Source organism: Strix aluco, chromosome 11 (assembly GCF_031877795.1).
Source record: "Strix aluco isolate bStrAlu1 chromosome 11, bStrAlu1.hap1, whole genome shotgun sequence".
Lineage (NCBI taxonomy): Eukaryota > Metazoa > Chordata > Aves > Strigiformes > Strigidae > Strix > Strix aluco.
This window is the reverse complement of record NC_133941.1, coordinates 16,926,466-16,953,651: the sequence shown is the minus strand read 5'-3', so window position 1 is coordinate 16,953,651 and position 27,186 is coordinate 16,926,466. Positions and strand designations below refer to the sequence as shown.

The 27,186-nt window shown below is 64.4% G+C and overlaps 4 protein-coding genes across 6 annotated transcripts; 1 reads left to right on the top strand and 3 right to left on the bottom strand.

Annotated features, from left to right (window-relative positions):
• Window positions 1-2,091: 2,091 nt before the first annotated feature.
• On the bottom strand, window positions 2,092-14,264 carry SEMA3G (semaphorin 3G). Its single transcript, XM_074836325.1, has 16 exons — window positions 14,165-14,264; window positions 9,962-10,122; window positions 8,867-8,929; window positions 7,153-7,272; window positions 6,368-6,458; window positions 6,141-6,257; window positions 5,778-5,920; window positions 5,585-5,699; window positions 5,410-5,479; window positions 5,068-5,212; window positions 4,557-4,788; window positions 4,352-4,443; window positions 4,042-4,083; window positions 3,632-3,857; window positions 3,187-3,326; window positions 2,092-3,083 (listed from the first exon to the last, which is right to left on the bottom strand). The coding sequence occupies exons 1-16, from the start codon at window positions 14,259-14,261 to the stop codon at window positions 2,616-2,618; spliced, it is 2,322 nt and encodes a 773-aa protein (XP_074692426.1). The 5' UTR covers window positions 14,262-14,264; the 3' UTR covers window positions 2,092-2,615.
• Window positions 14,265-15,859: 1,595 nt separating this feature from the next.
• Window positions 15,860-22,500, bottom strand: ACY1 (aminoacylase 1). 2 transcript variants are annotated; one of them, XM_074836327.1, is made up of 15 exons: window positions 22,410-22,500; window positions 20,402-20,534; window positions 19,722-19,786; window positions 19,104-19,208; window positions 18,893-18,987; window positions 18,621-18,697; window positions 18,282-18,371; window positions 17,980-18,036; window positions 17,797-17,870; window positions 17,644-17,693; window positions 17,304-17,448; window positions 17,152-17,220; window positions 16,978-17,057; window positions 16,640-16,700; window positions 15,860-16,497 (listed from the first exon to the last, which is right to left on the bottom strand). In XM_074836327.1, exons 2-15 carry the CDS (start codon window positions 20,508-20,510, stop codon window positions 16,333-16,335), a joined length of 1,242 nt encoding a protein of 413 aa, XP_074692428.1. In that variant the 5' UTR covers window positions 20,511-20,534; window positions 22,410-22,500; the 3' UTR covers window positions 15,860-16,332. The 2 variants fall into 2 exon arrangements, with proteins under 2 accessions (XP_074692428.1, XP_074692427.1); XM_074836326.1 differs by lacking the exon at window positions 22,410-22,500 and adding an exon at window positions 21,944-22,030.
• Window positions 22,207-26,482, bottom strand: LOC141928322 (protein ABHD14A-like). The gene is made up of 5 exons (XM_074836328.1): window positions 26,368-26,482; window positions 23,718-23,976; window positions 23,455-23,570; window positions 22,860-23,095; window positions 22,207-22,588 (listed from the first exon to the last, which is right to left on the bottom strand). The coding sequence occupies exons 1-5, from the start codon at window positions 26,480-26,482 to the stop codon at window positions 22,406-22,408; spliced, it is 909 nt and encodes a 302-aa protein (XP_074692429.1). The 3' UTR covers window positions 22,207-22,405.
• Window positions 24,523-26,417, top strand: LOC141928323 (putative protein-lysine deacylase ABHD14B). 2 transcript variants are annotated; one of them, XM_074836329.1, is made up of 4 exons: window positions 24,523-24,662; window positions 24,983-25,192; window positions 25,524-25,607; window positions 25,930-26,417. In XM_074836329.1, the coding sequence occupies exons 2-4, from the start codon at window positions 24,985-24,987 to the stop codon at window positions 26,400-26,402; spliced, it is 765 nt and encodes a 254-aa protein (XP_074692430.1). In that variant the 5' UTR covers window positions 24,523-24,662; window positions 24,983-24,984; the 3' UTR covers window positions 26,403-26,417. The 2 variants fall into 2 exon arrangements, with proteins under 2 accessions (XP_074692430.1, XP_074692431.1); XM_074836330.1 differs by having other exon boundaries at window positions 25,366-25,607; window positions 25,930-26,309.
• Window positions 26,483-27,186: the final 704 nt, after the last annotated feature.

Sequence of the window (27,186 nt, the reverse complement as noted above, 5' to 3'; positions counted from 1 at the left end):
GGTAAGCGGAGGGCAGCAGAGCCTCCGGGCCTGGGCCTGGGCCTGGGCCTGGGCCTCGGCCTCGGCAGCCTGGGCTGCCCCGTGCGGCCTGTGGTAAGGGACCCGGGCCGGGGCCGGGGCCTGGGCCTGTTGCCCCGTGTTGAGATGCGAGGGCTCCCGGTGAGGCAGGGGCCAACAGTATCAGCCCTGACCCTGCCAGCAGCTTCACTTAATGCCGCTGAGGAGGCTGGAAGACTCCCAGGGCGAGCGGGTGCCCCTGCGCTGCGCTTCCTTAGGAAATGGGCTAAAAATAGGAGCTGGATCTGTGGCTGCGCCCGTCCCCCCACCACGGCTTTGTTCTGTGGCTGTTCCCACACACACCCTGTCCCCCAGTACTCCCCTCGCCCTGCTCCTGCCCCTGGGACCAGGATCAGCCAGCAGTGCCAAGACTCAGGTAGGGCTTATTCCCCTCACGCAGAGGAGACTGGGGGGCAACAGTGCTGCATCTGCCCACTGAAGTTGTGTCCTTCCACCTCCCAGGGTGGGTGAGGTTGTGTTCATGTTCATTCAGCCCATGGGAATTTCTACGGATGCAGGTTACCTCTGCTGGCTTGTTATCATGAGGGACAAGGCTGGAACGTGAGCCATGCAGAAACAGCTTCCACCTCTGACAAGCCTTCCTACTCCAGCCTCAGTGATGTAAATCTACCCAGGGCCACAGAGATTTACGGAGATTTACCAGGAGGGGGAGGCCCTTTCAGGAACTGATTTCTTCTGGTCTTTGTTCCTGCTCAGTTTGAAATATCCCTGGCCCGGGTGTCCCATCCAGCCTCTGCCGCAGCTCACCTGAGGCCAGTTCCTGCACACAGCAGAGACCTGGGACCCCCTCTTGCTGCCTCTCCCGGGATGGGCAGCCCAGCCCCTCCTCTGTAGAGCTCAGGGAGTCACTCGGAGGCAACAAGACAAAGGGGTTTCAGCAGCTTCAGAGCATTAAATCCAGGCCCTGAGGAATCAGACTTCTGTCTCTTATTTCTGGCTTTACACCCATGTCCCTCCTTGTCTCTACTTGTTGCTTATCGTTCTGTGCCCCCCAGGCCTGGGATTAACAAAATCCACATGCTTGGCTTCAGTCTGGCCCGTAAATCAGTGCTACCAGCTCTGCTCCCCTCCCTGCAGGACGTGTCCCAGCCCGCCAGCCCTACCACAGCTCTCCCACTCCATGCAGGCGCCGTGGGTTTGCAGGAGAGGTGGAGAAGAGGGTCGGGACCCACAGCTCATCTCCAGGGGTGCGCCGTGGGACAGGGCAGCGCTGCCAGGGGACTTTGCTCCCATCAAAGGCACCGCAGCGAGCCGTGGTGCACTGCTGCTGCAGCACAAACGCACACACACAGAGGGAGGAGCGATGATATCATCACCTGGCTTTGTGTGAGCTATTTAGGGGGTTTAATTATTATTATTATTATTTTACTTTCCCGTTCCTCTGCCTCTGAACAATGCCTGTCCCGGCAGGGCCGCGGTTCACACCATTGTGTGGGGCTGCCCTGCCTCAGGAAGGGGGAGATCTTTATCACCCCAGGCTGACCGGGTGAGGCAAGTGAGCTCATGTCGGGCAAGAAAAACGAGCAAGCACCTTGCCGGCAGCCTGAGACAGTGCCAGCAGCCTGTGGGTGCTCTCCACGCACCTGCCCCCCAACCCCTGTGTTTGGGGGAGGTCCTGGGTGCTGGTTTAGCTCCACCAGCCAGCATCAAGCTGTCCCCAAACCAGCCTTGTCCCACTCAGCCCTGAAGGGCCACCAACCACCAGAAACACACCCAGACCGGGGTGCAGCCCCCCAACCTGTACTGGGCCCACCTTCTGCATGTCCCTGCTGCCACCTGGGCACAGCGACTGTGGTGGCATCAGTGCCTCTCCCGTGTTTACCCAGGAACAGGTCTAACCTGCCCCCAGCCGTTTGCTTTCCTCGCCAACCCTACCCAGCCCTAAAACGTCCGTGGCAGGGTGGGGGGGGGACAGAGGGGAAGGGGGGAGCTGCACCCAGGCACAAACTGGCACTGCTGAGCGTCTTCTGGTGGCACAGGGAAGGTTGGAAGGAGCACTGTGACCTGGGATACACCCTGGGCAGCACAGCACAGCTCCAGCTCCCCAGGCACAGCGGACAACAGGGCTTATCCTGGACATGGAGGCTTTTTGTGGGGAGAGCAGGCATCATCTTTCCCAGGCCCCATGCTGGCATGGAAAGAGCCTGGAGCTGTCAGCCGCCCCTTTATTTGCAGAGAAAGCCAGCCAGCAAGCTCCCTGCAGCGGTGACACAGCAGTGGCACAGTGGTGGCACCACGCCTGCCGAGCCCCAACCCACCCCAGTGACTGTGGACCTGCACCTGCCACAGGACCCAGCAAGAGCAAGAGGGGGGCCAATGCGTCCACCACGCCACCCATTTTGGAGGTGACCCTGCAGCCACCGAAGGTGACGGGGACCTGCCCAGGAGCTGGCCCTGACATCCTGTCCACCACGGCCAGGGGGACCGAGCTGGTGCCACTGCAAGCCACCTGCCAGGGCAGGAGGCCCCCGGGGCTGCCAGCACACAGGGAGCTGATCCTCACCCACAGCCACCCCATGGCCATTATCCTGGCCTCTCTAAGTGGCCACCGCTTGCCGGGGCACGCGGTTCTTCTCGCCATGGGCTTTGGTTGTCCGTCCCTTCTTGCCCACGTCCACGCCAGCCAGGGCATGCTTGGCCTGGGCCAACTTGCTCTTGTGGTGGTGGGGGCGGCTGCTGCCACACCAGAGGCGGGCACAGTACTCCTCCACCCGCCGCACGTTTTGGGAGCTAATGAGGTGCATGATGTCCTTAAACCAGGTTTTGGGAGCCTGTGGTGCCAGCCGGGGCCCGGGGCAAGGCAGGCGTGGGGGCTCGTCCCCCTGCTCCCGGGGGAAGGTGTGTGCCAGATGCTCGCTGGCGATCACCTCCAAGGACGTTTTGGCCACCGTCTGGGTGAAGCCGTGCTCCAGTGTTTTGCAGTAGTAGAGACCGGCGTCGTGGCGGTGCAGCTTGCGGAAGAGCAGCCCGTGCTCCGTCTGCAGGATCCGCTCGTCCGTCTTCACCTGTTGGCCACCGGGAGGTTGGGGGGAGGTCCGGGTCCAGCCCCACGTCCCATCCATGTCCTCGCAAGGGGAGAAAGGTGGGTGCGGGGCGGGGGGCCCTCACCTCATCCCGCTGCTCGTCAGGGGGCCTCTGGACGAACCACTGCACGCTGGCCTGCGGGGACCGGGGCACACACTCCAGGAAGGTGCTGTTGTCCTCTGCCCCATAAAGGACCTTCTCCTCAACGCTCTCAAAATCATCCACTGGGGCAAAGACAGACATGGGCTCATGGGGAGGACAGAGCCAGGGTTCCATGGGCACAGGTGTCAGCTCCCTTGGTGTGGCTTCAGTCCCCTTCTGCCCCTCTCCCTGGGGACAGACGCCGACCCCAGCAGCATCCACCTTCTCTTGGGGCACCCCTCAGTCTACAGGATGGGGAGACAAGGGTGCCCCAGCCCCCACCAGGGGTGGCCACAAGCCCCTCTGCGTGCCAAGGGCTGTGGATGCCGGCACATCTCAGGGCACCTGGATGAGCCCCTCAGTCCTGTGGGCCCCCCCAGTCTCTCACCAGTCAGATTCTGGTCCAGACACTGGTGCACAGGGTTGCCATGGCGGACGTCCTGGCGGCGGTAGCGGCGCTTGCCAGAGGGTTGGTAGCGGGTGCAGGCAGTGCCATCCCAGGCACAGTAGGGATCCCTGGCCAGGCAGCACTCAGCACAAGCCGTGCCGTAGGTCTCGCACTGGTGCAGCCGGACCTGGGCCACCCCAAGGCTGGAGCCCATGTAGAGCGTTTGCTGGGAGAACAGCACAGAGATGGTGACGCTGGCAGCCCCCATGAGCACAGCACCCAGGGTCCCCTGCTGGGAAACCCCCAGAGCAAGCACCATGCGGGCTCTGAGAGGCTGGTGACAACAGCTCAGTCCCTCCTGGTGACCTGCCCTGTCCTCAGCCCCATGGCCAAGCCATGGCCATACTCACGCGCTTGACAGAGATCTCCATCTGGGTGATGGGCACAGGCGCCTGCAGGGGAGGAGAGCGGACACGAGGCTGGCAAAAACCTCGTCACAGAGAACCCAGCTCATTCAGAGCCATCAGGGCTTTGCTGGGGCACCAGGAATGTTTTGGGGGAGAGTGAAATCATCCCCAGTCACCCTCTGCCCTCACAGCCTGGAGACCTCCCAGTGCCCAACAGTGCGGTGACAGCCCTGAGCCTCTGTCCCCATGTGTGTCCCCAACCTGAGCCCACTTCACTGCCCCCCTCCCTTGCAAACAAGGCAGCAAACGGCACCTTAAAAACCTGCAGCTCCTCCAGGATGACTTCCTCAGTCATGACTGAGCTTGTCTTCTGCAGGACCACCACCTTCAGCACTGAGCCGGCGTCTGAGGGGAGAAGGATGGAGGTGTGAGCACCCTGCCATCACACACCCCAGCAGCATGCCCACCAGTAACCCCAGTGCTCGGGCTCCTTCCTGCATGCCACCTCTGCTGCTCACCCGTCCCGAGGAAGAGGACATCATGCTGCCCGTCCTCGGCCTCCACCCGGTCCACCACGAGCTGGCGCAGGCGGTGGGGCAGGTCAGTCTTCACTAGGAGGGGTCGGCGGTGCCGGGGGTACACGGGCTTGTACATGAGGGGGTGGGCGCGGGCGAAGTGCAGCACCTCATCGGGAAAGTCCTTGGTGGTGCCGTACTGCCGCCGGGGCTGGTTGGTGGTCTTGCTGGGACACTGCGGGGATGAGAGGGGACCAGCTCAGCCTGGCCACCCCAGTACCCATCCCTCCTTCCATCTCCACCGCTCCGCAGAGCTGGTTTGGGTCCCTCCCCACCTTCCACTTCAGGATCCATCTTCTCCACCCCTTTGCCAGACCTCAGTCCCAGCTCTCCCAGGGTGGATCCCATAGGGAGCCCATCCCCACAGATGAGAAGATGGGGGATTGGCCCCACCACCCCCGCCAAAGAGCAGTCAGAGGAGCAGAGGAGACGCAGAGTACAGGGAGTCGCTCACCACACCCGGCCGTGGGTAGGGCACTCTGCCCTCGTAGGCACCCCACCGGTGGTGGGGGCTCTCCCGGTGGGCGAAGGGCCCGTTGAAGACCTCCCGGATGTCGGCCATGCGGTACACACAGACAGCAGAGCCCTGGAAGACATGGCTGAAGGGGACAGTGAATGGGGTGAGCAGACCCATGCTTGGTGCTGACAGCATCGGCGGGGGGCATGGGAGCACTGACATCTCCATACAGACCAGGGCAGAGCTGGTGGAGGTTGGGGACCTGCCAGCAGCCCCGTGGTGACAGGCCATGGGAGGCTGCAGCTGGATGTTCCCAGAGGCTGGAGCTGGACCACCCACCTGATAGTGCTGAAGAGGGCGTAGATCTCCGGGCTCTTCCCATCCTTCGTCCTCAGCAAGAAGATATCCTCTGGGGATGAAACCATGGGGTTTCTCCTGGAAGCCCAGGGGCTTCCTGAAGCCACCAACTAAGGGACCAGCCCTGGTGAGGTCCCCAGCTCCAGGCACCCCTTACCCAGTTCATCAAAGTGGGTGTCAATGCCACCGGGGCCGGGTACGGAGCACACAAGCCGGGCTTTGTTGAAGGTACTCCATTTGTTGACCAGCACCCTCTGGCCACCAGCATCATTCTGCAGGGACAGGGAGCCTCAGGACCACTGCCGTGACTTGGCGCATCCCTGTCGCCACGATCCCCACCAGCATCTTACCACACAGACCCGTGCCACCCGGCTGACGATGGTGTGCTCCTTGCTGTCTGCTTCCACCACCTTCTCCGTGAAGAAGAAATAGGCTTTGTCATTGTCTCGGTCATCGTTGTCTGGGATCAAGTGGGCTGCCACAAATTTGGGGTCTACAAGCAAAAGCCGGCCATGTCAGGTGGGGTGAGAGAGCATGGCCACCATCTCCAGGCACCCACACCACACTGGGGCTGGACCCAGTGCCTTTCCCTGCTCATAGCTGGCATGGGGGATGCTGCACCATGGCCAGCAGATGCCCTGGCCACTGAGAGGCTCATGGTCCCCGGCATTAGCCCAGCCAGGGGGTAAGGAGGAGCAGAGGGGAACCGTTACCATTGAGTAAGCGCTGGTCCACCTCCGTGCGCAAGGCAGAGCGGGTCCCCGTGCTGCGGAAGATACCGGGATCGCGGCCCAAGAAATCTGCGGTGAGGCCGGCGTACAGCTCCCCACCTGGCAAAAACACCCCACCGCGGGACTGAGAGCCAGCCCCAGCTGGCATGGGGACCATCCCTGGTCCCGGCACCCTAAAGGCTCTCGGGTCCCCCAGGAAGACAACCCACCGATGACAGTGCTGGCAAAAGCACGGCTGGGCTCGTGCGGGCACCTGCCCCGGCCGGTCTCCATGCTGGTGGGGTCCAGGCTGAAGGCGTGCTGGGTGAGGGGGAGCAGGCAGGGAGCAGGCAGGTGAGCCCCCAGCCGTGCCCCAACAGTGGGGCTGTGCCTGGGCATGCAGGGGCTGGTGCTGGTCCCTGCCCAGCTTGCAGGCGCCTCGCGGCAGGCATCTGCAGCCCCAGTGCTCCCAAAGGGACCGTCTGGAAGCAGGATCTGTGCTTTTTGGGGCAAGTCTGATCCTATGAGGATGTGCAGCAGCCAGAGGGAGCCACCAGCCCCGCTGCTTGCCCATCAGCCTGGCCGGAGGCTTTGTGGTACAGGCAGGGCTCCCACTGCCCACACGGCGCCGGGCTGCGAGGAGGGAACAGGGGGCCCTGCCTTTCCACCCCAGCCAGCCTGATTTATGAGCAGTGAGCTGGGAGAGGAGGAAACACCACCCACATCGCAGCCCCTGGCAGGACACCAGCCCCAGGGGACATGTCTGGAAAGGTGATGCCAGGCCAGAAGGGTGGGGGAGCTGCAGAGGGGGTAGCGCAAGGGCAAAGGGGCAACAGGGAGTTGGTTCCTGACACACACCACACGCCCTGTATTCAGCGTGGGACAAACACCACATCCAGCATTCCCACACAGTCCCAAAGACCCCCAGGACGGAGGCAGATGATAGGGATCCACCTCCCAGGGGTGTCCAGACAGGGATGCTCAGGGTGGGCACCCCAGCATGGTGCTGCCCTACCTCGCCACGATGCCCCACATAGATGAAGGTGCAGACGGGGTGGAAGGCACCGGTGCCACAGGCCAGCAAGTGTGTCCGGTTGTAGGGGTGCAGCACACGGACGTAGTTGGCGCAGTCGGTCTGGAAGGACAGCGAGGAAGGCAAAAGGTCATGGGGGCCTTGGTGCTTTGCCCCGCCCCAGCTCCCTGCCTCTGCCTGGGGCCCTACGAGGATGGGCGAGCCCCAGCCCTGGCTCCCTGGGCTGCACCCAGGCTCTCTGCGTTCCCCCCAGTGCCAGGGGTGCGAGATGGCAGCTTGCACCCATCAACAGGGCTTGCACAGACTTCATCTGGGTGGACCCTGGCCCACTGCAAAAGGACGGGATTTTGCTGGTCCTCCTTCCGCTGAGAGCATCCCTGGGGGAACCAGCCAGGGGATCCAACCAGCACCTGGGCGTCTCCTGCCCACAGGAACCCACATGCTCACCCCATCACTCAGTCCACACTGGCCGGGGGAGCAAAGTCACCTGCCCAGCAAGCTCCCAGCAACAGCTCCCACACCCAGCCCCAAATCCCTGGGGACCCTCCTCTTCCCGGCGCCCAGGACGTGACCAGATGCAGGGACATCCTTCCCTGTCGTGTTCCTGCTCATGCCGGGGATGAAACAAAAGGAGGAAACGCAGGAGACGGAGACGGATACCCACAGGCATCCTTGGCTGCCTCCAGGACAGCCCCCATCGCTACTGTCTGGGATTGTCCCCTTCTACTGGGGGCCAGTAGCAATGACACCCCCAGGGCCACAGACCTGCCACCTCTGACCTTGTGCAGTCTCTCCTGGCAGTTCCCACTGGAAAAGGGCTCCCATCCTCCTCCCACTCTGGCACCACTGCCATTCGCTCGGCAGCTCCCCCCCCGGCCAGCACCAGCCCTGCCTGCCCCCCATTGTCCCCCCCGGTGAGACGCGAGGCCCCTCGTCTGCTGGGAACACCGCCACCGAGCTGCCCCGGGGGTTCCCAGCCTCCCCGCTGTTTATTTTCCCTTTGCAAAGAGCCTCTAAAATAGCAAGTTAAAAAAAAATATATGTTCAAGAAAAATAAAAAATTGAGCCTGCCCTGGCTTGGATCTGTCGGTGAGAGCTTGTAAAATAAACACGCAGAGTGGGATGGGGACTCCCGGGAGCAATTCGTCTGGGCTGGGGGAGCCTCAGGGAGTTTCTCCCTGCCATAGTCCTGTTTCATATTGGGGCGGGGGGAATGCAAAGAGGGGTAAGGTTTGGGGAGTGAGGTCACTGAACCTGAGCAAGTTACAGATTTCCCACCGTCAGGGACGGCCAGGATGGGCCAGACCACGTCGCTGGGGTCTGGAGCACCGCATGGGGCTTTTGGCCCCTCTGAGCTCAGATCTCAGAGTCCAACTATCCCTGCCTGCTCGGCGCAGCTGTGTTTGGGGCACATTGGCCAGCTCTCTGCAGACATGGGGCTGAGCAGAGCCCCAGAGATGGGATTTCCAGAGCCCAGAGCAAGTGTCTTGCATGGCCAGGCTTGGTCACTCACTCCCTACCTCAGTTTCCCTCATGCACCAGGACGGTCCCTTGCTCTGCCTTGGCATTGACTGGCCTGTGAGCCCCCCAGGGCCATCCCTGGTGGGATGACATGACACAGCCCTGGCATGGGGGGAGTCAGCTGGCATGGGGACCCCCTCAGCTCAGGGCAGAGCATGCATGAGGCAAGACTCACCCCTGGGTCTTTCCCCTTTCGAAAACATTCCTCCGTCTGTCCAGGGAGGGGTGGCCAGTAGATCTGAAACACAAAGGACCTGTTGGAGCAGGGAGGGGGGACAGCGGGGACTCAGCCTTGCAAATACACATCTCCAGGCTGCCTATGGTGTGGGGATGGAGAGAGGGACAGAGAGAAGGGACCAACAGCTCCCCAGAGCCCACCGAGCCCAGGGCTCCCACCCTGCAACCCAGGTCAGGATCCTTCCTCCTGGGGAGATGCACCCCGGCAGTCACAGCCTACAGCCGGGCTGGATTTGGGTGGTCACACCGGGAATGGCCAGAGCTGGCCTGAAAGTGGGTGGACTTGCGGGTGGCCTGGGGAAAGGGTGCTGGGGGACAGCAGGGACTGATGGAGCCTGAGTCCCCCACAGCCTCAGACCAAGGGCAGCTTGGGTACACAAGCCCTTGACCCCATGGCGGTGACCCAGCACGCCAAGGGGCACTCCATTTCCTTCTCCACTTTCTTCAGCTAGAAACAGCCCAGAGGCATGTTTGAAAAACAAGAAGTCAAAGTGGAGAGGGTGAAGGAGGAGGGGAGCCACCACCCAGCATCGTCGTTCTGGTCCATCACCTCTCCCACCTGGGGGCTGCTCTGGAGGCTTTGCCAGCTGAGCCCTGGCACAGCTTGTTGTAATAATGGATGCTTTTAGCTCCTTGTCTCTGCAAGCTTTCAGCTATATATTCAGCTCATGAGGTGATGCCCAGATGGGATTGGGCAGCACTCCCTCTCCTGATGGTCGTTTTTTAGGAAAGTGGGGTCTGTAGACCCCGCTCAACACCCAGGAATCACTGGTGGGCTGCACCACCCATCTCCTAGGCTGCCAGACATGACTAATTAGTCACACCCTCCAGCCACCATGGCCAGCCCACACTTGCCAGGCAGTTTTCGGAGGCATTTCAGGGTTCTTGAGACAGGGACATCCCCAGGGCAGGTCTTGTTTCAGGGTGACTTCGCCTGCGTCAGTTGGGCGCTGTCTGCTCAGAGGGGTGAGGGATGCACAGGGGGCCAGGGTGGGGATGGAGACCCCAGGGTGCTCAGCAGGACCCAGCTCACCTCCTTGGCATCCATGCTGGCCCCATCCAGGAGCAGGGAGTAGAGCACATCTTTCCCCCCGATGAAGAGCCGGTCGCGGTACTCATCCAGGTAGAGGGAGCGGAAGCCCAGGAAGCCTCGGTGGCCAAAGAAGAGGACGGAGCGGTTGGTGCCCAAAAGCTCTGCCGGGGAGGAAGGGAAGTGTCAGGAGGAGCCATCCTGTCCCCAAAGACCTGCAGGGCATCATAAGCACTGTGTGCCCCAAATGCCCCCTCCCAGCCACAGACACAAGAGCTCACCTCGAGCCTGGGGGACATTCTGCTCCCCAGACATTCCCACCATGTCCCTCCATTTGCTGCACGTGCTGGGGTCCCCCAGATGCCAGCTCACAGCCCAGCCAGCTGGGACAGCACAGCCCCGGGGCCCCGAGCTGTCACCCAACACAAGGACTGGAGGAAAAAGCAGTGGATAACGTCCCACAGCTAAGTGCCTTCTCGCACCCCTGGGAGCTCCCCCGATCTGGGTGCCAGCCGTCGGAAGGTGCTGCAGCAAAAGGGCATTGCGGCAAGGAAAAATGGAGAGGGGCTCCCAGTCCCCCAAACACCCTTCACACCCGCTTGGAAAATGTGAAAGGGTGCTTAGACTCCCACGCCGGTGGTGGCACCAAGTGGTCCTGGCTTTTTCAAGGGACAACTGGAGGGCTGCAATGGGCGCAGAGCAGAGAGTGTCCCTCCAAGCTGCTACTTCTGAGTATCGTAGAGCCATTCTGGGGCCAGCAGAAGAGCTGTTCCCAGCTGCTGTGGACAGCAGTATCCATCTCCATCCCTTCCCAGAGGAGCGGGCATCCCAGCCTCATCCTGCCCAGGGTGTTGCTCTCCCTCCCAGCCAGGGACAAAGCTGCAGAGCCAGTGGGCAGCAGGGTCCCAGGCAAGTTTGCCCCAGCAAGGTTCAGCTGAACCACCCCAGACTCCTACCGCAGCCATGCCACAGCGAGTTGGGGTGCGTGAGAGCCTGGTGAAGGCTGTGCCTGCCGTCAGCCCCAGGCTGGGCTTGCACGGAGCCTGGGGGCGTGGTGAGAGCAGACACAGGGTGGGCAGAGAGTGGGTCCTGCCTCCCCTGGCGCCAGCCAGGGACACAATAGCAGGCACCCGGCCAGTGCCATGGGGAAACCAGCACACAAGGCCTGCCACTGCTGCCACCAGACCTCACTGTCGGGCAGGCTTCCTCCCTGCCACCCACAGGGATTGGCACCTGGGGAGAGGCACCGGCATGGGCACGCTGTGTCCCTGGGGTGAACATCATGTCCCGAAGCAACAGGGTCTGACGGTCAAGGCTCCCAAAGCAGGCCCAAGCCTGAATCCCATGGGATGCTGAGGAGACCCCCACGGTGATGCCACTGCAGGGGCAGTGGCACAACTGGTTCCAGTAGGAAATGACTTTCAGGGTCAGCAAGCCAAAAACCCCAGCACAGTGGCACCCACCCAGCTGCCACAGAGGGAGAGGGAAAGAGGGAGCGGCTCAGTTTCACCAGGCTCTTAAGCCCTGTCCCAGCGACCTCCCTGACCCTAGACCAGGCCACTGTGACTGCTGGGTGGAGGAGGAGGAGGACAAAGTGCCATTGATGAGCGCAGCCATGTCCCTAAACACCCTTCACCAGGGAAGGCTGCCAGCTGCTGCTGCTGACCCCAGCCTGAGCATCCCCCACGCATGTCCCCATGAGAGAGGAAGTGACGCTGGGACAAGCCCAGCTGCCAGCAACCCAGGACACCAGGGTATCAAGACCTACTCTTGCTCTGGGGACATTTGTCACCTTCAGCAAGGAGGTGGCTAGCAGTGCAATGCCCCCATCCTGGTGGGAAATCCCTCTTCTGGGACCTGCAAGGGAGACAGGGTCCATCCTTGGGGGGGGACACAGCCATCACCCCATCACACACAGCTCCCATCCCTGCCAAGTCACTGAAGGGCAGTCCCAGTGCCCTAACTGGTGATGCTGGTGGCATGGAGGGATAGAGCCCCAGCAGCTCTATCCTCACGGGAAGAACCTTGTGCCTGCACACAGAGCTGGCACCAGGCACCGAGGGCCCCTCCAGCCCCATCTCCCAGCGGGGTACCCTACTCCCTGTACCCTCCCAGTATCTCAGGTCCTCCCGTATCACCGGGCCCAGCCCGGGAAAATGCTGTCATCTCCTCCTATTCTTGCCCTGCAATAATATTTTCTCAGCTCAGAATAACATTGGCAAAACTGTCGGGCTCCTTTTATTGTTTCAAGCAAGGCTTCCCCTTCTCCCCCAGACCCGGCAAATTCCTCCTGCGCCTCAGGTTACACCGGCTCAGGGCGCCTTCTCTTTCCTTGGCTTCACCTCCCCAGGGAGCAGCACCCTGCCATGCCCCATCCATCCCCAGGACCCCTTTACTCCAGGGTGGGGATCCCATAGGAGCCACCCCCCAAGTGAGGAGTCCCTCAGGGGGGACAGTGGAGAGCTTGGAGGGCACCAGGCTGTGCTGTGATGCTCCTGATGCAGCAGCAGCAAAATGCTCATTCCCCTCTTACACAGACCACTGCTGGAAGTCAAAGCGAAAGGAAAAGAGTGGCTTGAAGTGAGAGGGAGAGCTGGGGACGCAGCCACCCCTGCACCCACAGTACGATGCCTTCCCCTGTGGTCCCCCCAAACGTCTCCCCACAGCCAGAGCCGCCGGCCACACACAGCCCAGGCTGACAAGCTAAGTGCAAGCAGCCTCAGTTCGCCCCAGTTTTCATTTCAGAGGCTTATAATGGTTTTAATTGAAATTTTCATTTTCTTTTTCTTCCCTCCAGGGAGAAGGCGGTGGCAGAATTTGTTTCATGGGAAATTTCAGTTTCTGTTTCCAATTTGGAAGAGGAACAGAATAATCAGCTTAAGAAGAAAAAAAAGCTTCAAAAGGTTGCTCACTCCTGGCAGGAGGCCTGCCCAGCCCCGGGGAGCCCCTCGCACCTGGGGAACAGCACGGCAAGGCTGGACTTCGCACTGGAGTGGATCAGACACCGAGCCAGACCCTGAGCCCTACGACCAAGCTCTGCTGGGACCCCCAAACATGCTGGCCCTGCTGCCAAGCCCAACCTGAGGACACAGAATCCCACCACGGGGCAGAGCCGTGAGCCGTATCGGGTACCTGCTGTGTCCCAGGGTAAGCAGGGCCACTGCGTGCCTCAGTTTCCCCCTTTCAACAGGGAGGGAGCCCCTGCGGCCGCCCACTCTGCGCCAGGACAGAGCCAGGGACGCAGCCAGCCCGTGCCCCAGGGCCAGGGGACCCCCAACCCAGGCAGCACCAGGGCACGGGGCAGCACCCCGGCACAGGGATGTGTTCCACAGCTGTCAGGGCTCTCTGAGAGCTGGGCTGCCCCTCTACGGGAAGAGGGAAGATATGCATTATGCAATTTATTTTATTTGAATTTTTTTAGAGCAGGTTCACTGCTTTTAGGCAAGAAGGAGGAGATTTGGGCCCTCCAGACTCCTCTGTCAAGTTTGGCTGGAAGCAGCCCCTGGATTAAGCTGGCAGTGCGGGGGATGCAGCGAGCCAGAGCAGGCTCACAGCGAGAGTTTTAATTAAAACCAAGCACTCCCAGCGCAGCACCCCGAGGGCCCCCAGCACCCGCACCCCCGCATGGCGGGGGTCGGAGGGTGCCCGGGCCGAGCAGCACCCGGGGGACCCGCCGGGCAGCCGGGGACCGCCTGGCTCCCGCCCCGCGGCAGGCAGGATGCTGAGCACCCACGGGGATGCCCACGCCGGGGGAGCACCCACGCACCGCAGCACCCACCCAACCCACATGCCAGAGCGTGCCGGTGCCAGAACAGTGCCGTGCCTCGGTTTCCCCCCACTCCACGTGGGACACGATCCCTCGTGGGAAGCGGTGGAGCTGGCGCAGAGCCCGGCGGCGCATCCCCGCTCCCGCGGCAGCCGCCCAACACCCGGCTCTCCCCTCTTCCTCCTCCTCGGAGGCCCCCCACGTCCCGCGTGGGAGTGGGGGGTTCAGAGCAGCCACCCACCGAAATCCCATCGCAAACCGAGCCTCCAGCGCAAGGTGCCTCCCCCAAAAAAACCCATAAACCCGCACTTTGGGCGCAGCGCCCACAGCTGCGGTTCCCCAAGCCCCCACCCGTCCCCCGTGGGGGGGGTGCTGAGGACACCCCTATGTGGTCAGGGACCCCCCCCCGCCCCGCAGCAGGTGCCCCCGGCCCGGCTCACCGCGGTAGGGCAGGCGGAGCCGGGGCAGGCTGCGCCCCGCCGCCAGCAGCGCAGCCCCCAGCCAGCACACCGACACCACCGACACCGCCGCCCGCATCCCGCCGCCGCGCCCGGGGCTGCCGGTGGCACCGAGCTTTTATGAGGCCGCCATCCGACCGCCCCCGGCCCGCCCCGGCCCGCCCCGGCCCGGCCCCGCCATCCCCCGGGGCGGTGGGGATGCGCGGGGGGTGTCGTGCGGGGCGGGACGGCCCAATCCCCCGGGTGGGGCGCCAAGAGCTCCGCACACCCCCAAATCGTCGCCTGCCACAGCGGTTTAGGCTTTGCCGCAGCCCCCCCGCACCAAAGATGTAACCCCACCAGCCCCTCCGGCTCATCCCCAAGGATGGCTCATCCCTGGAGGATGGGGAGCAAGGGGGGGCAAGCTGGGGTCCCCCAGCCTTGCCCTCCTGGAGGGGTAGGAAAGGGCACACAGGCCTGTCCTCCAAGAAGGATGCTCAGCGTGGGGTGGTCCCCAAGCACGAGTGGGCACCCAGCTCTTGGGTCCCATCTCAGTGGCCAGGCAAGGTGGGAATGCCAGGCCGGCTGGGGAAGGGGGCTGAGCAGGATCGAGGGGGGCACGGGGTGCCACACGCAGCCTTGGTGCACCCCCAGGGCAGGGGACAGGGCAGCAGGGATGCCCCACTGTCTGCCTGTAACGGTGCCTGCTCACCTGCACCCTGCGCGGGGACCCCGGCCAGCAACCAGGACCCTCTGGTGCCCCACAGCACCCCCGCCACTCCCATGCCATCCTCCCTAGGGCTGCAGGATTGGGGGACATGGCTGTATGAGACATCAGAGAATCCACACAGTCTTCCCCAGGGAGCCTCAGCGCACAGGCAGGTACCCCCCCAAAAGCTTTGGATTTCCCCCCCGCGCTGGATGGAAGTGAAGGAGCCGAGGCACCAGTGGCTTCTCCTGGAGCCCTCCACGGCCACCGGCCTCATCCCTTCTCCCAGCTCAGCACATGGGCAGTCTCAGTAGCCCCAGTCCTCCCACAGCCCCCCAAGGGTGGCAGGAGCTTTATTAATTAAAAAGGAGGGCAGGAGCATGGGGGGCCCAGTTCACCCCCAACCTTTTGTAATGAAGCAGCTCTACAAGTCCCGAAGCCGGGGCAAAACCACCCCAATTTGGCTCAGCGAGCCCTCGGCTGGCCCGTGGCCCTGGTTTCCCGAGGGAAGACCCCAGGGACGGGCAGCACAGCATGGGTCTGGGACAGATCCAGCACTCCTGGGTGCTGGGGGGCTGCGTGGGGTGGGGTAAGAGCAAGGAGGAGATGCAGCCTGCGGGCAGCTCTGGCAGGTAAGTGGAGGCTGCCTGCCCGGACCCGCACGCTGCCTGCCCGGACCCGAGGGTTTGGGGGAGCGGCACTCTGTCAGGAGCTGATGGGAGGGTGGGAGCAGGATGAACCCAGCACTGCCGGCTGCTCCTGCTCCCCCCGGTACCCCGAGGCTGACGTGGAGCGGAGGCTCCCGAGGAGCAGCCCCACAGCCTGCCCGGGCAGGATCCTGCCCGCAGCACCGTCCCCCAGCCCAACAAACCCAGGGGAGCGGGGAGCACCCCAGCAGACCCCACTGCACCGAGGAAATCCGCGGTGCCTGGACTCCTCCAGCCCCCTCAGGCAGTGCCACAGACAGACAGACGGACCCCGCCCCCGGCTCCGGGCCGTGCTTAAACAAGGAGATTTATTGACTTGCACAGGGAGGAGAGGGAGCACTGGCCCCAGCTCCCCTGGCAAGCGGACAGAGAGGCAGGACGAGGCGTGGGCAGGCAGAGTGGGGCACCAGCCAGCCCCTTGCCCCACAGCCAGAGCAGCCAGAGGTGGCACAGGGACAGGGGGGGAGGCACCGCTGACACCAGGAAAGGCAGGAGGCACCCAGGCACGAAGCTCTGCTGGCACTCCAGCAGGGCGACACTACCCCTGGGGGGTGGCTGGGACCCAGATTTCGAGGGCACAGCCAGGACATTTGGCCCAGGCATCACCATCACCCTGAGCACAGCCAAGGTGGCATGATGGCAGCTGGGTCCCTGGCACGCTGGCAGGCACTTGCTACACCCACCCTCTGGCCCCTTTTTAATGCCGTGCGTCCCTCTGCTTGGCACCCGCCCCGTCCTGCTCCTCGCCGGGGTGCTCAGCCCTCGGCCAGCAGTGGGGGCACTGATGCCAGGGCAGGCAGGAGGCGGGCGTAGATGTCGATGCCCCGCAGGAAGACTTGCTCGTTGAGGAACTCGTTGTGGTCGTGGAGCAGCACCGGGGTGCAGTTCATGGGTGAGAAGCCGATAGCAGGGTGTCCTGCCTGGGGATGGGGGTGCGTACGGGGTGAGGCTGGGGCTGGGATGGGCACCAGGTGCCCCCCTCTGCCCAGGCACGGCTCCTGCTTGGAGCTGCAGGTCTCAGCCCAGGTGGGGGACCCACGGGGGGGCTGGCACCGCACTCACCGCTCGGATGTAGCGGCTGTCAGTGGCAGCTGGGAAGATCTCGAGCTTGAGCTGCAGCTTCCTGACAAGTGAGACTCCGCATCAGCATGGGCACAGGGGCAGCCAGATCCCTTGTCCCCCTGCCACCGCGGGCAGAGACACCACACCAGGAAGGTCCCTCAGCCCTGCAGGACACTCAATCCCATTCCTTTCAGTGGGGCATGGGGAAATGCCCTGGCATGGCATTGGAGCATCTCCTCCCAACCCCTGCCATGACCCCAGTGACTCCCAGGGATCCCCTGGCTCCCACCAGAGGATGTCCCTGCCAAGGTCCTGCCCTTCCTGGGGACACCACTCACATGTCCCTGCAGACCCCGCTGAAGGCTTTCCACCACGGGTCCGACTCCTCGGTGGAGGTGACGTGTTGGTCCATGCATTTCTGTGGGAGGAAGAGGGCAGGTGAGGGGTGAGGGGGTGGGCACACAGCAGGGGAGGGACGAGCACGATGCGCCTGGGTGGCCGAGACCCTTCACCTGGTGAAATTCGTAGGTGACGCCGTCCCCGGCACCACGGCACCAGGCAGCCACCTGCTCCTCAAAGGCCTGCGGCAGAGACCAGAGGAGAGGTGTGAGCAGGGCACACCCCAAGCCGCTCCCCTCCCAGGTGGGGCCAGCGTGGCACCCACCTTCAGGTCCACAGTGGGTGGGATGCGGATGTCGAAGCTGGCCGCCATCTCAGAGGGCACCACGTTGAAGGAGACGCCCCCCTCCAGCATGGTCAGGTTGAGGGAGGTGACGTCCCCTAGGGTCAGGCTTGAGTCGGACTTGAGCCTCGGGGGACGCAAGGGAGAGTCACCCTCCACCACCCAGGGAGGAGGGGAAGCACTCCCCCCCACCCTGCCACACGCCCAAATGGGGAAACTGAGGCACGGGGCAGCAGCGCCAGATCAGAGCCTGGCTTGGGATCCCAAGGACCCCCTCCATGAACGAAATGAAGCCACAGCCATCACGCTGCCTGTCTCCTACCTCTGCTTCTCGCTCTCCCTGAAGGCCAGGAAGGAGGTGATGACTTTGTGCTGAGGAGGGAAGGGCAGTGGGTGAGGACCAGCCCCGCAGGCAGGTGCCTGGCAGCCCCAGGGCAGACCAGGGGTGGTGCGCAGGGTGTATCCCCTCTCTTACCATCTTCTCGGCCGCTGTGTTGCTGATGAAGCGGGACCCATGCCCGGGGCTACCCGCGCACTTCACCTTTATCCCTGCAGCAGTGGGGGGAGAGGGGAGCATTGAGCAGAAAGCCTGGGGTGGCATCGGTGCCCCAGTGCCCGGCAGAGCCACGGACGGCGCGGTGGGCATGCAGTTACTCACACCACGGGCTCTTCTCGCCATAGAAGACGCTGAAGGTGTCAGACGGGCTGGCCAGGCCTGTGGTGGGCACAGACTGGGGGTCAGTGGGGCACGGGGCTGCCATGATGTGCCCCCCTCTGCTCTGCCCTGGCAGCATTTCCCCTCCAGGCTGGCACCGTGAGGGACATTGCCAAGGGGAAGGAGCCCCCGAGAGGGTTCCTGGAAGCCGTGCTGGGTGCCGGTGCCCGGGGGGTGATGCCAACAGGCAGAGGGGTGCGTGCCAAGAGGAGACATGTCCCTGTGCCAGCCCTACCACCACTTACCCTCATCCAGGGCAAAGCCCACGTTGAGAGCTCTGAACTCAGGGCGCTGCACGAACATCTCCATGCCCTTGTGTCCACCCACCTCCTCATCTGCAGGGGAGAGCCTGGTGTGGAGGAAGGAACGGGGCGTCCCTGGCCCACCGCCCCCTGGTCCTCCTTCCACGCCAGCCTGGGTGCCACTGGCACACACGATGTCCTCAGACATGGAAACCCCTCCAGCCTTGAGCTAGGGGAGCCTGGTAGGGGGGTGCCTGGATGCCACGCCACAGGAACCTCCAGAGCATCACCCAGCTGTCAGCCCCTCCTGTCCCCCCAAGAAGGAACACACTGGGGACTCACCAGGCACAAAGGTGAGGTGGATGGTGCGGGCAAAACACTTTCCCTCTGCCTTCAGCCTCCGGATGGCCTCGAGATACCTGAAGGGAGAAGGTGGTGCCTGGGTATCATGGAGGAGAGAGGCTGGTGTGCCCTGAGCCACCCAGGGAGGGTCAAGCAGTGGCACCCTTAGCCCCAGGGACCCTGGGGATGGGGATGGTGGCATCCTGTCCTGCATCACTCAGAGCCACCCCCACCACCGTGCCCAGCTGGTGGGTGCAGAGGCCTCCACTCACTGGATGGAGACACACTTCATGTCCTGGGCACCCCGGGCGTAGATGTTGCCTTGTGAGTCCTTAACAGCCTCGAAGGGTGGGTAGGTCCAGTGCTCCTGCGGGGAACCACGGCCGTGATGGCAGAGGGGCACAGCAGGCACCAGCTCCCATTCGCCAGCCACCCCCAGAGCTCCCCACTGTGCCCATCCCACCCTTCACCCTGTCCCGGCACCTCAAAGACAGGCACAACGTCGGTGTGGGAGTTGAGGAGGACGGAGCGCAGGCGGGGGTTCGTGCCCTGCCAGGTCAGGATCAGCACCACACGGCCCTGGCACACCTGTGGGGTGAGGGCAGGATGTCACCAGGGTCCTGGCTGGGGGCAGAGAGGCTGGGACCGGCGGGCTGGAGCCGAAAAGCATCAGCCTGGGAAAAGTTTCATGATGCCACCCGGCAGGTCACTCCTTTCTCCGCTGGGAGAGGACAGGCAGCAGCAGCAGGCATGCCTGTACCTCCCCAGATACAGATGGAGGAGGGGAGAGGAACCCAGCGCCCTCCCCCAGTGCCCAGGAGTCCCCTGGGACAGCAGTGCCCAGCAGGAGGGACGTCCTCAGCCAGCATGACCCTGCCAGATCCCCAGCTAATCATAGCACAGGCGGCTGCAAAGGTCAGCAGGGACCAGCCGGAATACGAGCTTAAGGAAGGGCTCATGTCAGCAGAGGATTACAGGCAGAGGGGATTCACTCCTGCCCAGCTCCAGGGTGGCGGCAGGGGAACATCCCGGTCACTAAGGACCCGGGCACGGATGTATGGATGGACAGACAGACTGGGGGCTGCTCCTCGCCTCACTCACCTCCACTTTCTGGCAGGCCAAGCCCAGGTCGGTGCCGACACGCTCCAGAAACCGGATGGCTGCATCTGGGGAGGAGCGGGGACGCCTGGAGTTATGCCAGGATCTCCCTCCCCTTTCCCTGCAACCCCCTGGCGACCCCAAGGCTCTCTGGGGTTCCCAGGCCAAGGGAAGAGGTGACCAGAGAGGGCAGGTGATGGAGGTCCTGGGCACAAGAGGTGGCTAGCACTGGGGACAGGAGTGGCTTGTCACCATCCCTTTGGGGTGAGGAATAGGGGAACATGAAAAAATAAAAATTGAAGGGGGTAAGTTCAGCAGGGACTGTCCTCCACAGGAGTTTTGGGAGGTCCTCAACAATAAAAAAATCTCAATGTACTTTAGTGGGAGGACAGAAATGTTAATGGAAGGAGATCTACACAGGATTAAGAGCCAGGGCAGCATGGAAAGGGGCGGCCCTGGGGCACGGGGCTGGAGGAAGTAAATGGCAGCTCAGGGTGCACTCGGGATGTCCCTGCCCCAACCAAAGGCACCAGCAGAGAGAAGGCACAAAGGTGTTCGTTCCTTAACACCACGATCAAAACAGCCCCGGCCGAGAACTCCGGCACCCAGGTCCAAAGACCAGAGCTGCAAAGCCACGTTGCTGGATCCCCGCACAGCTCCCCGTCCCGTCCCCCCATCCTCACCATAGTCAGGTTTGGGGTGGACGGTGTCAATCCTCAGGTATTCCCGGAAAAGTGTAACTGAGGGGTCCTCCGAGGCCCCCGTGCTCTTCCCAGGCTTCCCGGGTGACATGTCAGGGACCAGGGCTGCAAAGCTCTGGGGGAAGAGCAGCAAGATGGTTAATCACCCACCGGCCCCTCCAAAGTCCGCCAGCAAGCTTGGTCGTCACAGAAACCGAAGAGGGATGGGGCAAAGGTCTCCCCCGTGTGAGTCCTCCTGGGACACTGCCACCACTTGGATATGGGGGCAGGATGGGGTGTGCCCCCCACGCCATCCTTTCATTCTCCCCCCAGAGCGCACATTCCTGCCCCAAACACAGTGCCAGGGCAAGCTGTGACACCTGGGCACAGGGCGAGGGGTGAGCTCCAGGGAAGGGCTAGCTGGGGTGTAGGGGGCTAGCAGGGAGGAAAGGGGGGCAAGAAAGTGGGGAAGGGAGTTATGGGGAGGAAGAAGGGTGTGTAGGGCAGGGGCACATGGTAGTTGGGGTTAGACAGGGGTTAGAGGTCCAGGGGGATGCTGCGGGGGTGCAGGCAGGGAAGGCAGGATGCTGGTGTAAGGGGGTGCAGCCAAGGAAAGCGGGACACTGCCTGCTTAGGGGGTGCAGGAGAGGTGCAAGGAAAGGCACTGGGGTGCAGGGAAATGGAGGTGGTGAAGGGTGATTGAGTGCTTACAGAGGACAGAGGGGCTGGGGGGACTACAGGAGGGTGACAGGCAGTAGCCTGTTTTTGGGGTGTTTGAGGGGTGCTGGGCAGCTGGAGGAGCAGGAGGATGTGGGGTGCTTCGGGGCACATGGGGGTGCAGCAGGAAGGGTGAAGGGGAACACTGGGATGTATGGGAGTAGGGGGTGCAGAGAGGCTATGAGAGGGGTGCAGGGGGACTGTGGTTAGGGGTGCAGGGGGGTGCAGGGGGACTGTGGTTGGGGTGCAAAGGGGCACAGGGCGGGTACAGGGGTACCACTGCGGGGGTGCAGGGGTACTGCCGTTGGGGTGCAGGGACACTGTGGTTAGAGCTGTGCAGAGTGCAGGGTACCGTGGGTAGGGGTGCAGGGGTACTGTGGTTAGGGGGTGGGGGTGCAATATATCATGGCTAGAAGTGCATGGGGGTGCAGGGTACCGTGGTTAGGGGTGCAGGGGGCTGCTGCATGGGGTGCAGCGGTTGCGTTATTGGGGTGCAGGGGTAGCACGGGCAGGAGGGCAGAGGGGTGCTGGATACCATAGTTGGGAGTACAGGGGTGTGCAAAATACCATGATTAGGGGTGTGAGGGGGTACGGGGGGTACAGGGTACCGTGGTTAGAGGTGCAGAGGGGCGCAGGGGGGTGCAGAGTACCGTAGTTGGGGGTGCAGGGGGGTAGAGGAGGGGTGCAAGGGGTACGGGGGGGCGCAGGGTACCGTGGCGACGGGAGCGGGCTTGTAGGGGGACGAAGGCACCAGGGCAGCCCCCCGCGGGCTGCCGGGCGCTGCTGGCCCGACCCCGCTCCCCGTCCCCCCGCCCGCTCCGGCCCTACCTCCACGTTGTTGCCGCCGGCGCCTGCCCGGCCCCGCCAGGCCCCGCTCCGCCCCGCTCCGCTCCGCCCCGCAGCCGGCAGCGGACAGGGGCGGGCAGGGGCGGAGCGGGGGGCACAGGGCGTGCTGAAGGGAGGGGGAGGCAAAGGGAATGGGGGCAGGAGGCAGGCAGGGGGTGGGCCGGGCACCCTCCTGCCCCACACGAGAGGCAGAGAGATGGGGCTGGAGCCGGGGAGCCCCGCGGCGCTTGGGGACACACGCAGAATCCAGAGCAGCATCGGTTTATTGGCCTTGTGACAGACGACACCCTGTCCTGTCAGCAAGGGACACCCTCAGTGTCCCCCCCGCCACCCTGGGGACACCCCAAAAGAGAACAGCACCCCTCATGCCAGCCACCTTTGCCTCCCAGTCCCTCGGGATGCCCCGGCCCCCTGTCCTCCGCTCAGCAGGGGACGAGGCAGTGCTCACTTCAGCTGGTTTAAGAAGCCCAGCAGGGCCTGGTGGAAGTCCTCCGGCTTGTCCAGGTAGCAGGCGTGGCCAGCGTCAGGCACCACGGCCACATGGTGCCTGGGAAGGTGCCGGAGGCTCTGCAGGGCCTGGGGACCCAGGCTTGTGTCACGGTCACCGTACAGGATCAGCGTGGGTGTCTTGGTAAGAGAAGAAAGAAAACCAGAGCGGTTGTCAAAGGGGGAAATGGCCACCACACTTCCCCTGGGCTGTGCCCACCTCCATCCATCACCACAGCGGGCTGCAAAGCCAAGGGAAGGCAGGTGTCAGCCCCGCTGTGAGCTCAGTGGGGCACAGGTGCCCCTCACTCACCCCAAAACAGGGCCACCCTCCATGCCACCCTTCAGCCAGCTGGCCCATGAGGCTCGCCAGCACCCAGGGACCCCCCAGGAGCCCAACAACCCACCTCACCTGAACTTGCCGGTACCGCTCAGCAGCGTAGTCCTTGGTGCCCACGGGTGCAATGGGCACGAAGCCAGCCAGCTGGTCACCCTGCACCAGGAGGAAGGGCAGGGCAAAGCGGCCGCTCATGGAGGGGCTGACGAGAACGGGCCTCCGCATGCCCAGCTCCTGGAGCACATGGTCCAGGAAAGCCACCCGGCCCTGTGCCGTGGCCACCATCTCTGCCGAGGGCGAATCCCCGTAGCCTGGCATGGGGCAGAGGGAACAGGGTGGGCACGGGGCAGGGGAAATTGTGCAGCCTGCAATGGTCTCCTCCCCAGGGCTCAGCGGGCTTGGCAAAAAATGGGCACCTGATCACGCCCTGATGGTTGTACAGCAACAGCCACGTGCCAGCCAGACTGAGCCAGCCCCAGACAAAGGGTGGCCATGGAGGTCGATGCCCTGGGCCAAAGCCAAATCCCCAGCACATTGCCCCAGGAACCACCGCTAGCTGCCTCAGGAAGTCCAGAGCCCTCCCTAAAGAGTTTGAGAGCCCCACAGTGGCTCAGGTGAGGGAGTGGAGATGCCCAGAGGGATCAACTTAAGCGCAGTGCCATGGTCCTACCAGGCAGATCTATCGCGACCGCACGGTAGCCTTCTCTGGCGAGCAGCGCCAGCGTGCCCAAGGCCTCCCACGTCCTGGAGGTGAACGCCTGGCCATGCAGGAACAGGACATCGGGCCTGCAGTGGGGAAGACAGGCGGGAAGGGGTTCAGGGAAGATGCCATGCCCGCACATGTCCAACGGCCACGAGGGCCAGTGGAGAGCAATCCCCAGGGCCCGTCATCCCCCACCTTCTGCCGCCACGGTAGCTGGCAGGCTGACCCACCTCCCGGGGCCGGCAGCGCCGCTGGCCTGGGGCCCTGCGGAAACCTCCCTGTAGAAGACGGGGGGCTCTCCCGCGGCCATCCCCGTTCGCGTCGTGGTGTTGGCCGCCCGCCGGCCCCGCTGCCCCTCGTCAGGCCGAGTGCCCGCCGAGCACGGCTCGTGCAGGGCGGCCGGGAGCAGGAGGTAGAGGAGGAAGGTGAGGAGAGCCCCGAGGAGCAGGAGCCCCAGGCGGCTGCGAGCCAGCGGCATCTCCGCTCCCCCTGGAGAAGGAAAATGGCAGCGAGGGGCTGGAAGCCCCAAACCCCACTGCTGCGGGGCGGAGGCGGGTAGGCCCCAGACCACGGTGCTCGCTTCAGCTCCGGCCCGGCCTGCGCCCCCCGCGCCCGGCGCCGCCAGCCCCGCTCGGCCCCGGCCTCCCGAGCTCCCGCTGGCTGCGGCCGCCGGCCCCGCCGCCCCTCGGCTCCGGCCGGGACATGCGACCCTCCCGGCCGCGGCCCCGGGCTCCGCCTGGCGGGAGGCCGCAGCGCTGCAGGGCTGTCAGCCGGGGGCCTGCCCGCCGCGCCGAGCCCCGGCAGGGCCCCGCCGGGCCGGGGCCGAGGTCTCGGGAGAGAAGGGCCGGTGCCGGGAGAGGAGCCCCGGCTTGGCGGGGCTCGGCGGCGCTCGGCTCGGTTCGGCGAGGGCTCGGCGGGGCTCGGGTAGGGCTCGGCTCGGCTCGGCTCGACTCGGCAAGACTCGGCTCGGCTCGGCTGCGCTCGGCAGCGCTCGGCTCGGCGGGGCGGCGGCGGTTCGCGGGGCGGCCCCGGGCCCAGCGCTCCGTGAGGCGGTGCCGCCGCTCCCCCCCCCCCCGCCCCGCCGGCCTTTGGACCCGGGGCGCGGCACCCCCAGCCCCGTGGTGCGGCGGGGAGCGGGAGCCGAGCGGCGGCCGGCGCGGGGGGCGGAGGAGCAGGTAAGGGCCCAGCGCCGGGCGGGGAAACTGAGGCAGGGGCGGGCCCGTGAGCCCGCCTGGCAGGAGCGAGCGGCCCCGCGCACCCACCCCGGGGCCGGTCCCCCGCCGGTGACCCCCCAAAGGAGGGTGATGCCAGTGTAACCCCCCCCTTCCCGGTGCCAGCGCCTCAGCCCGCCCGCCTTCCCGCCACCGCCGGGCCTCGATGCCGGGACGCTGACATCCCCCCGGGCCGGCCTTTCCGCTGGGCCGCACAGGGCCGCCGCACGCACCGGGCCCGTTTCCACCTCGCAACCCCCCCTGACGGCTCTCCTGACCCCCAGGCATGGCCACCCCGCAGCTCGCTGAGAGCACCATCACGGTGGAAGGCCAAACCCTCTTCTACCGCCAAGCCGAGCCCGCCGGGCAGGCGCCCAAGCTGACGGTGCTGCTGCTGCACGGCATTCGCTTCTCCTCCGACACCTGGCTTCAGCTGCAGACGCTTGCCACACTGGCCGAAAACGGCTACCGAGCTGTGGCTATTGACCTGCCGGGTAAGGCGTGGTGGTGAGCACAGCCCCGGAGCGAGGTGGGGGCCGGGGGGAGCCCATACAGCTGCTCTGGTTCATGGTGCCGGGGTGGCAACCGGCATCCTGCTGCGCCGGCGTCTCCCGGCCGTGAGGCAGCACAGAGTGTGACAGGGCAACTTCTGTCTCCCACGGCTCAGGGCTGGGGCGCTCGAAGGATGCCGTGGCCCCAGCGCCCGTGGGCCAGCCAGCGCCGGGGGCTTTCCTGAAAGCGGTTTCGGAGGCTCTGTGCCTGGGTCCGGCCGTGGTGATCAGCCCGTCACTCAGCGGCATGTACTCCCTGCCCTTCCTCTTCCAGCACAACCACCTGCTCAAGGCGTATGTGCCTGTGGCGCCCATCTGCACCGAGAAATTCACAGCGGAGCAGTACGCCCAGATCAAAGTACGGCCTGGAGGGAGATCGAGGGGGGTGGGGGAACTGGGAGGGGACGGTGAGGAGGGGACCCTGGCACCGAGGTTGGGCAAGGGGAAGACAGGCCAGGCCAGAAACCCCATTGCCACTGGAAGAGGGGAATGTGACCGTGAGGTAGCAGGAGGGAAAGCGGGGATGTTAGGAGACCCAGGAGTCTAAGCCTTGTTTTCCCCTTGTCATGGTGGGCGGGGGAGAAGGGCAAGTGTCTCTCCTCTGTACCCTGGTCCAGGGTGTCCCTGGCCAGGGTGCCTGGGTGCCATTGGCAGGCTCAGGGTGCATTCCCCCTCTGCAGACCCCCACCCTGATCGTGTATGGGGACAAGGACATGGAGCTGGGGCAGGTCAGCCTGAACAACCTGCGGCACCTCCCCGAGCACCGGGTGCTGGTGCTGCAGGACGCCGGACACGCCTGCTACCTGGACAAGCCCAACGAGTGGCACCGCGGGCTCCTGGCCTTCCTGCAGCAGCTGGAGTGAGCCGGACGGACCGTGTGGAGGGGCCCACGGGGCAGGGGGACGTGGCCAGCCCACCCACCCCTCCACCTGTGCACACACCCTTGCGCCAGCCCAGCTGCTCGTCTGGTCCACACCCAGCCCTGCCGCACTGTGCCAGGCCCACGCCGGCACCGCCACCTCCCCTGGGACCAAATAAAACCCCAAGCTCTGCCACCGCCTTCCTCCACCTTCCTCCTGCTCCTTTCCACCCTTCCCGGCTCCTTCCCCGATCCCCACCTCCGTGGCCACCATCCCGTGTGTTTGGGGGGTGACGGCAGGGGAGGTACAGCTGCCGAGGGCTGAGATATTTGGGGAGCGTTGCCCTGGGGCTGTGTTCAGACCTTCTCTTCATCCTCCTCTTCCTCCTCCCACCCCTCCTGGCACACACCCAAGCCCAGGGTAATCCACAGGGGCTTAAAAGGGAACCGCCAGCCCCAGCAGGCTCCTGCCTGCAGCGGCAGCAGCCCAGCACCCTGGGGAGGCGGGGGGGGATTTACCGAATGAGTGGCTGCCATGAACAGATGGGGGGGCGGGTGGGGAGGCCTGACAGACGTCTGGCCGGACAGACGGGGGGACAAACCCCCTGCCCACCACCTGCCTTCCCCCCACCCTTTGGTGCTGCTGCACTGGGCACTCAGGGGCACAGATGGAGCCGGCAGTGGGGTGCCCCCCCAGTGCCCCCCCTTCCCCAAGCCTGCCTGGGCTTTAGCTGCTTACGCCAGGGCCCAGGAGGATTTAGTGTGGGAGGTAACGGGGGGGGCACTTGTCTGTGGGTGCAGGGTGCCCGTGTGGGGAGCACAGGAGCTGGTCCTTGCCCTGGCAGTAAGGCAGGAGCCCTGTCTGGAGCATCCTTTACCACCCAGCCAGTTCGGGTCCCCGTTTGCAGCCCCAGCCCCCCCATACAGGGGTGCCTCCTGCCCCTCTAGCCCTCCAGGTGCTCGCTCCCCCCTAGCAGCACCCCTGGGTGCCGGCGGGCCCTGGGGTGCCAGCTGCCCTGTCCCTGCCCGCTCCCGTGTCCTTGAGCCCTCGAGCCCTGCCAGCTGATCGGCTTCCAGG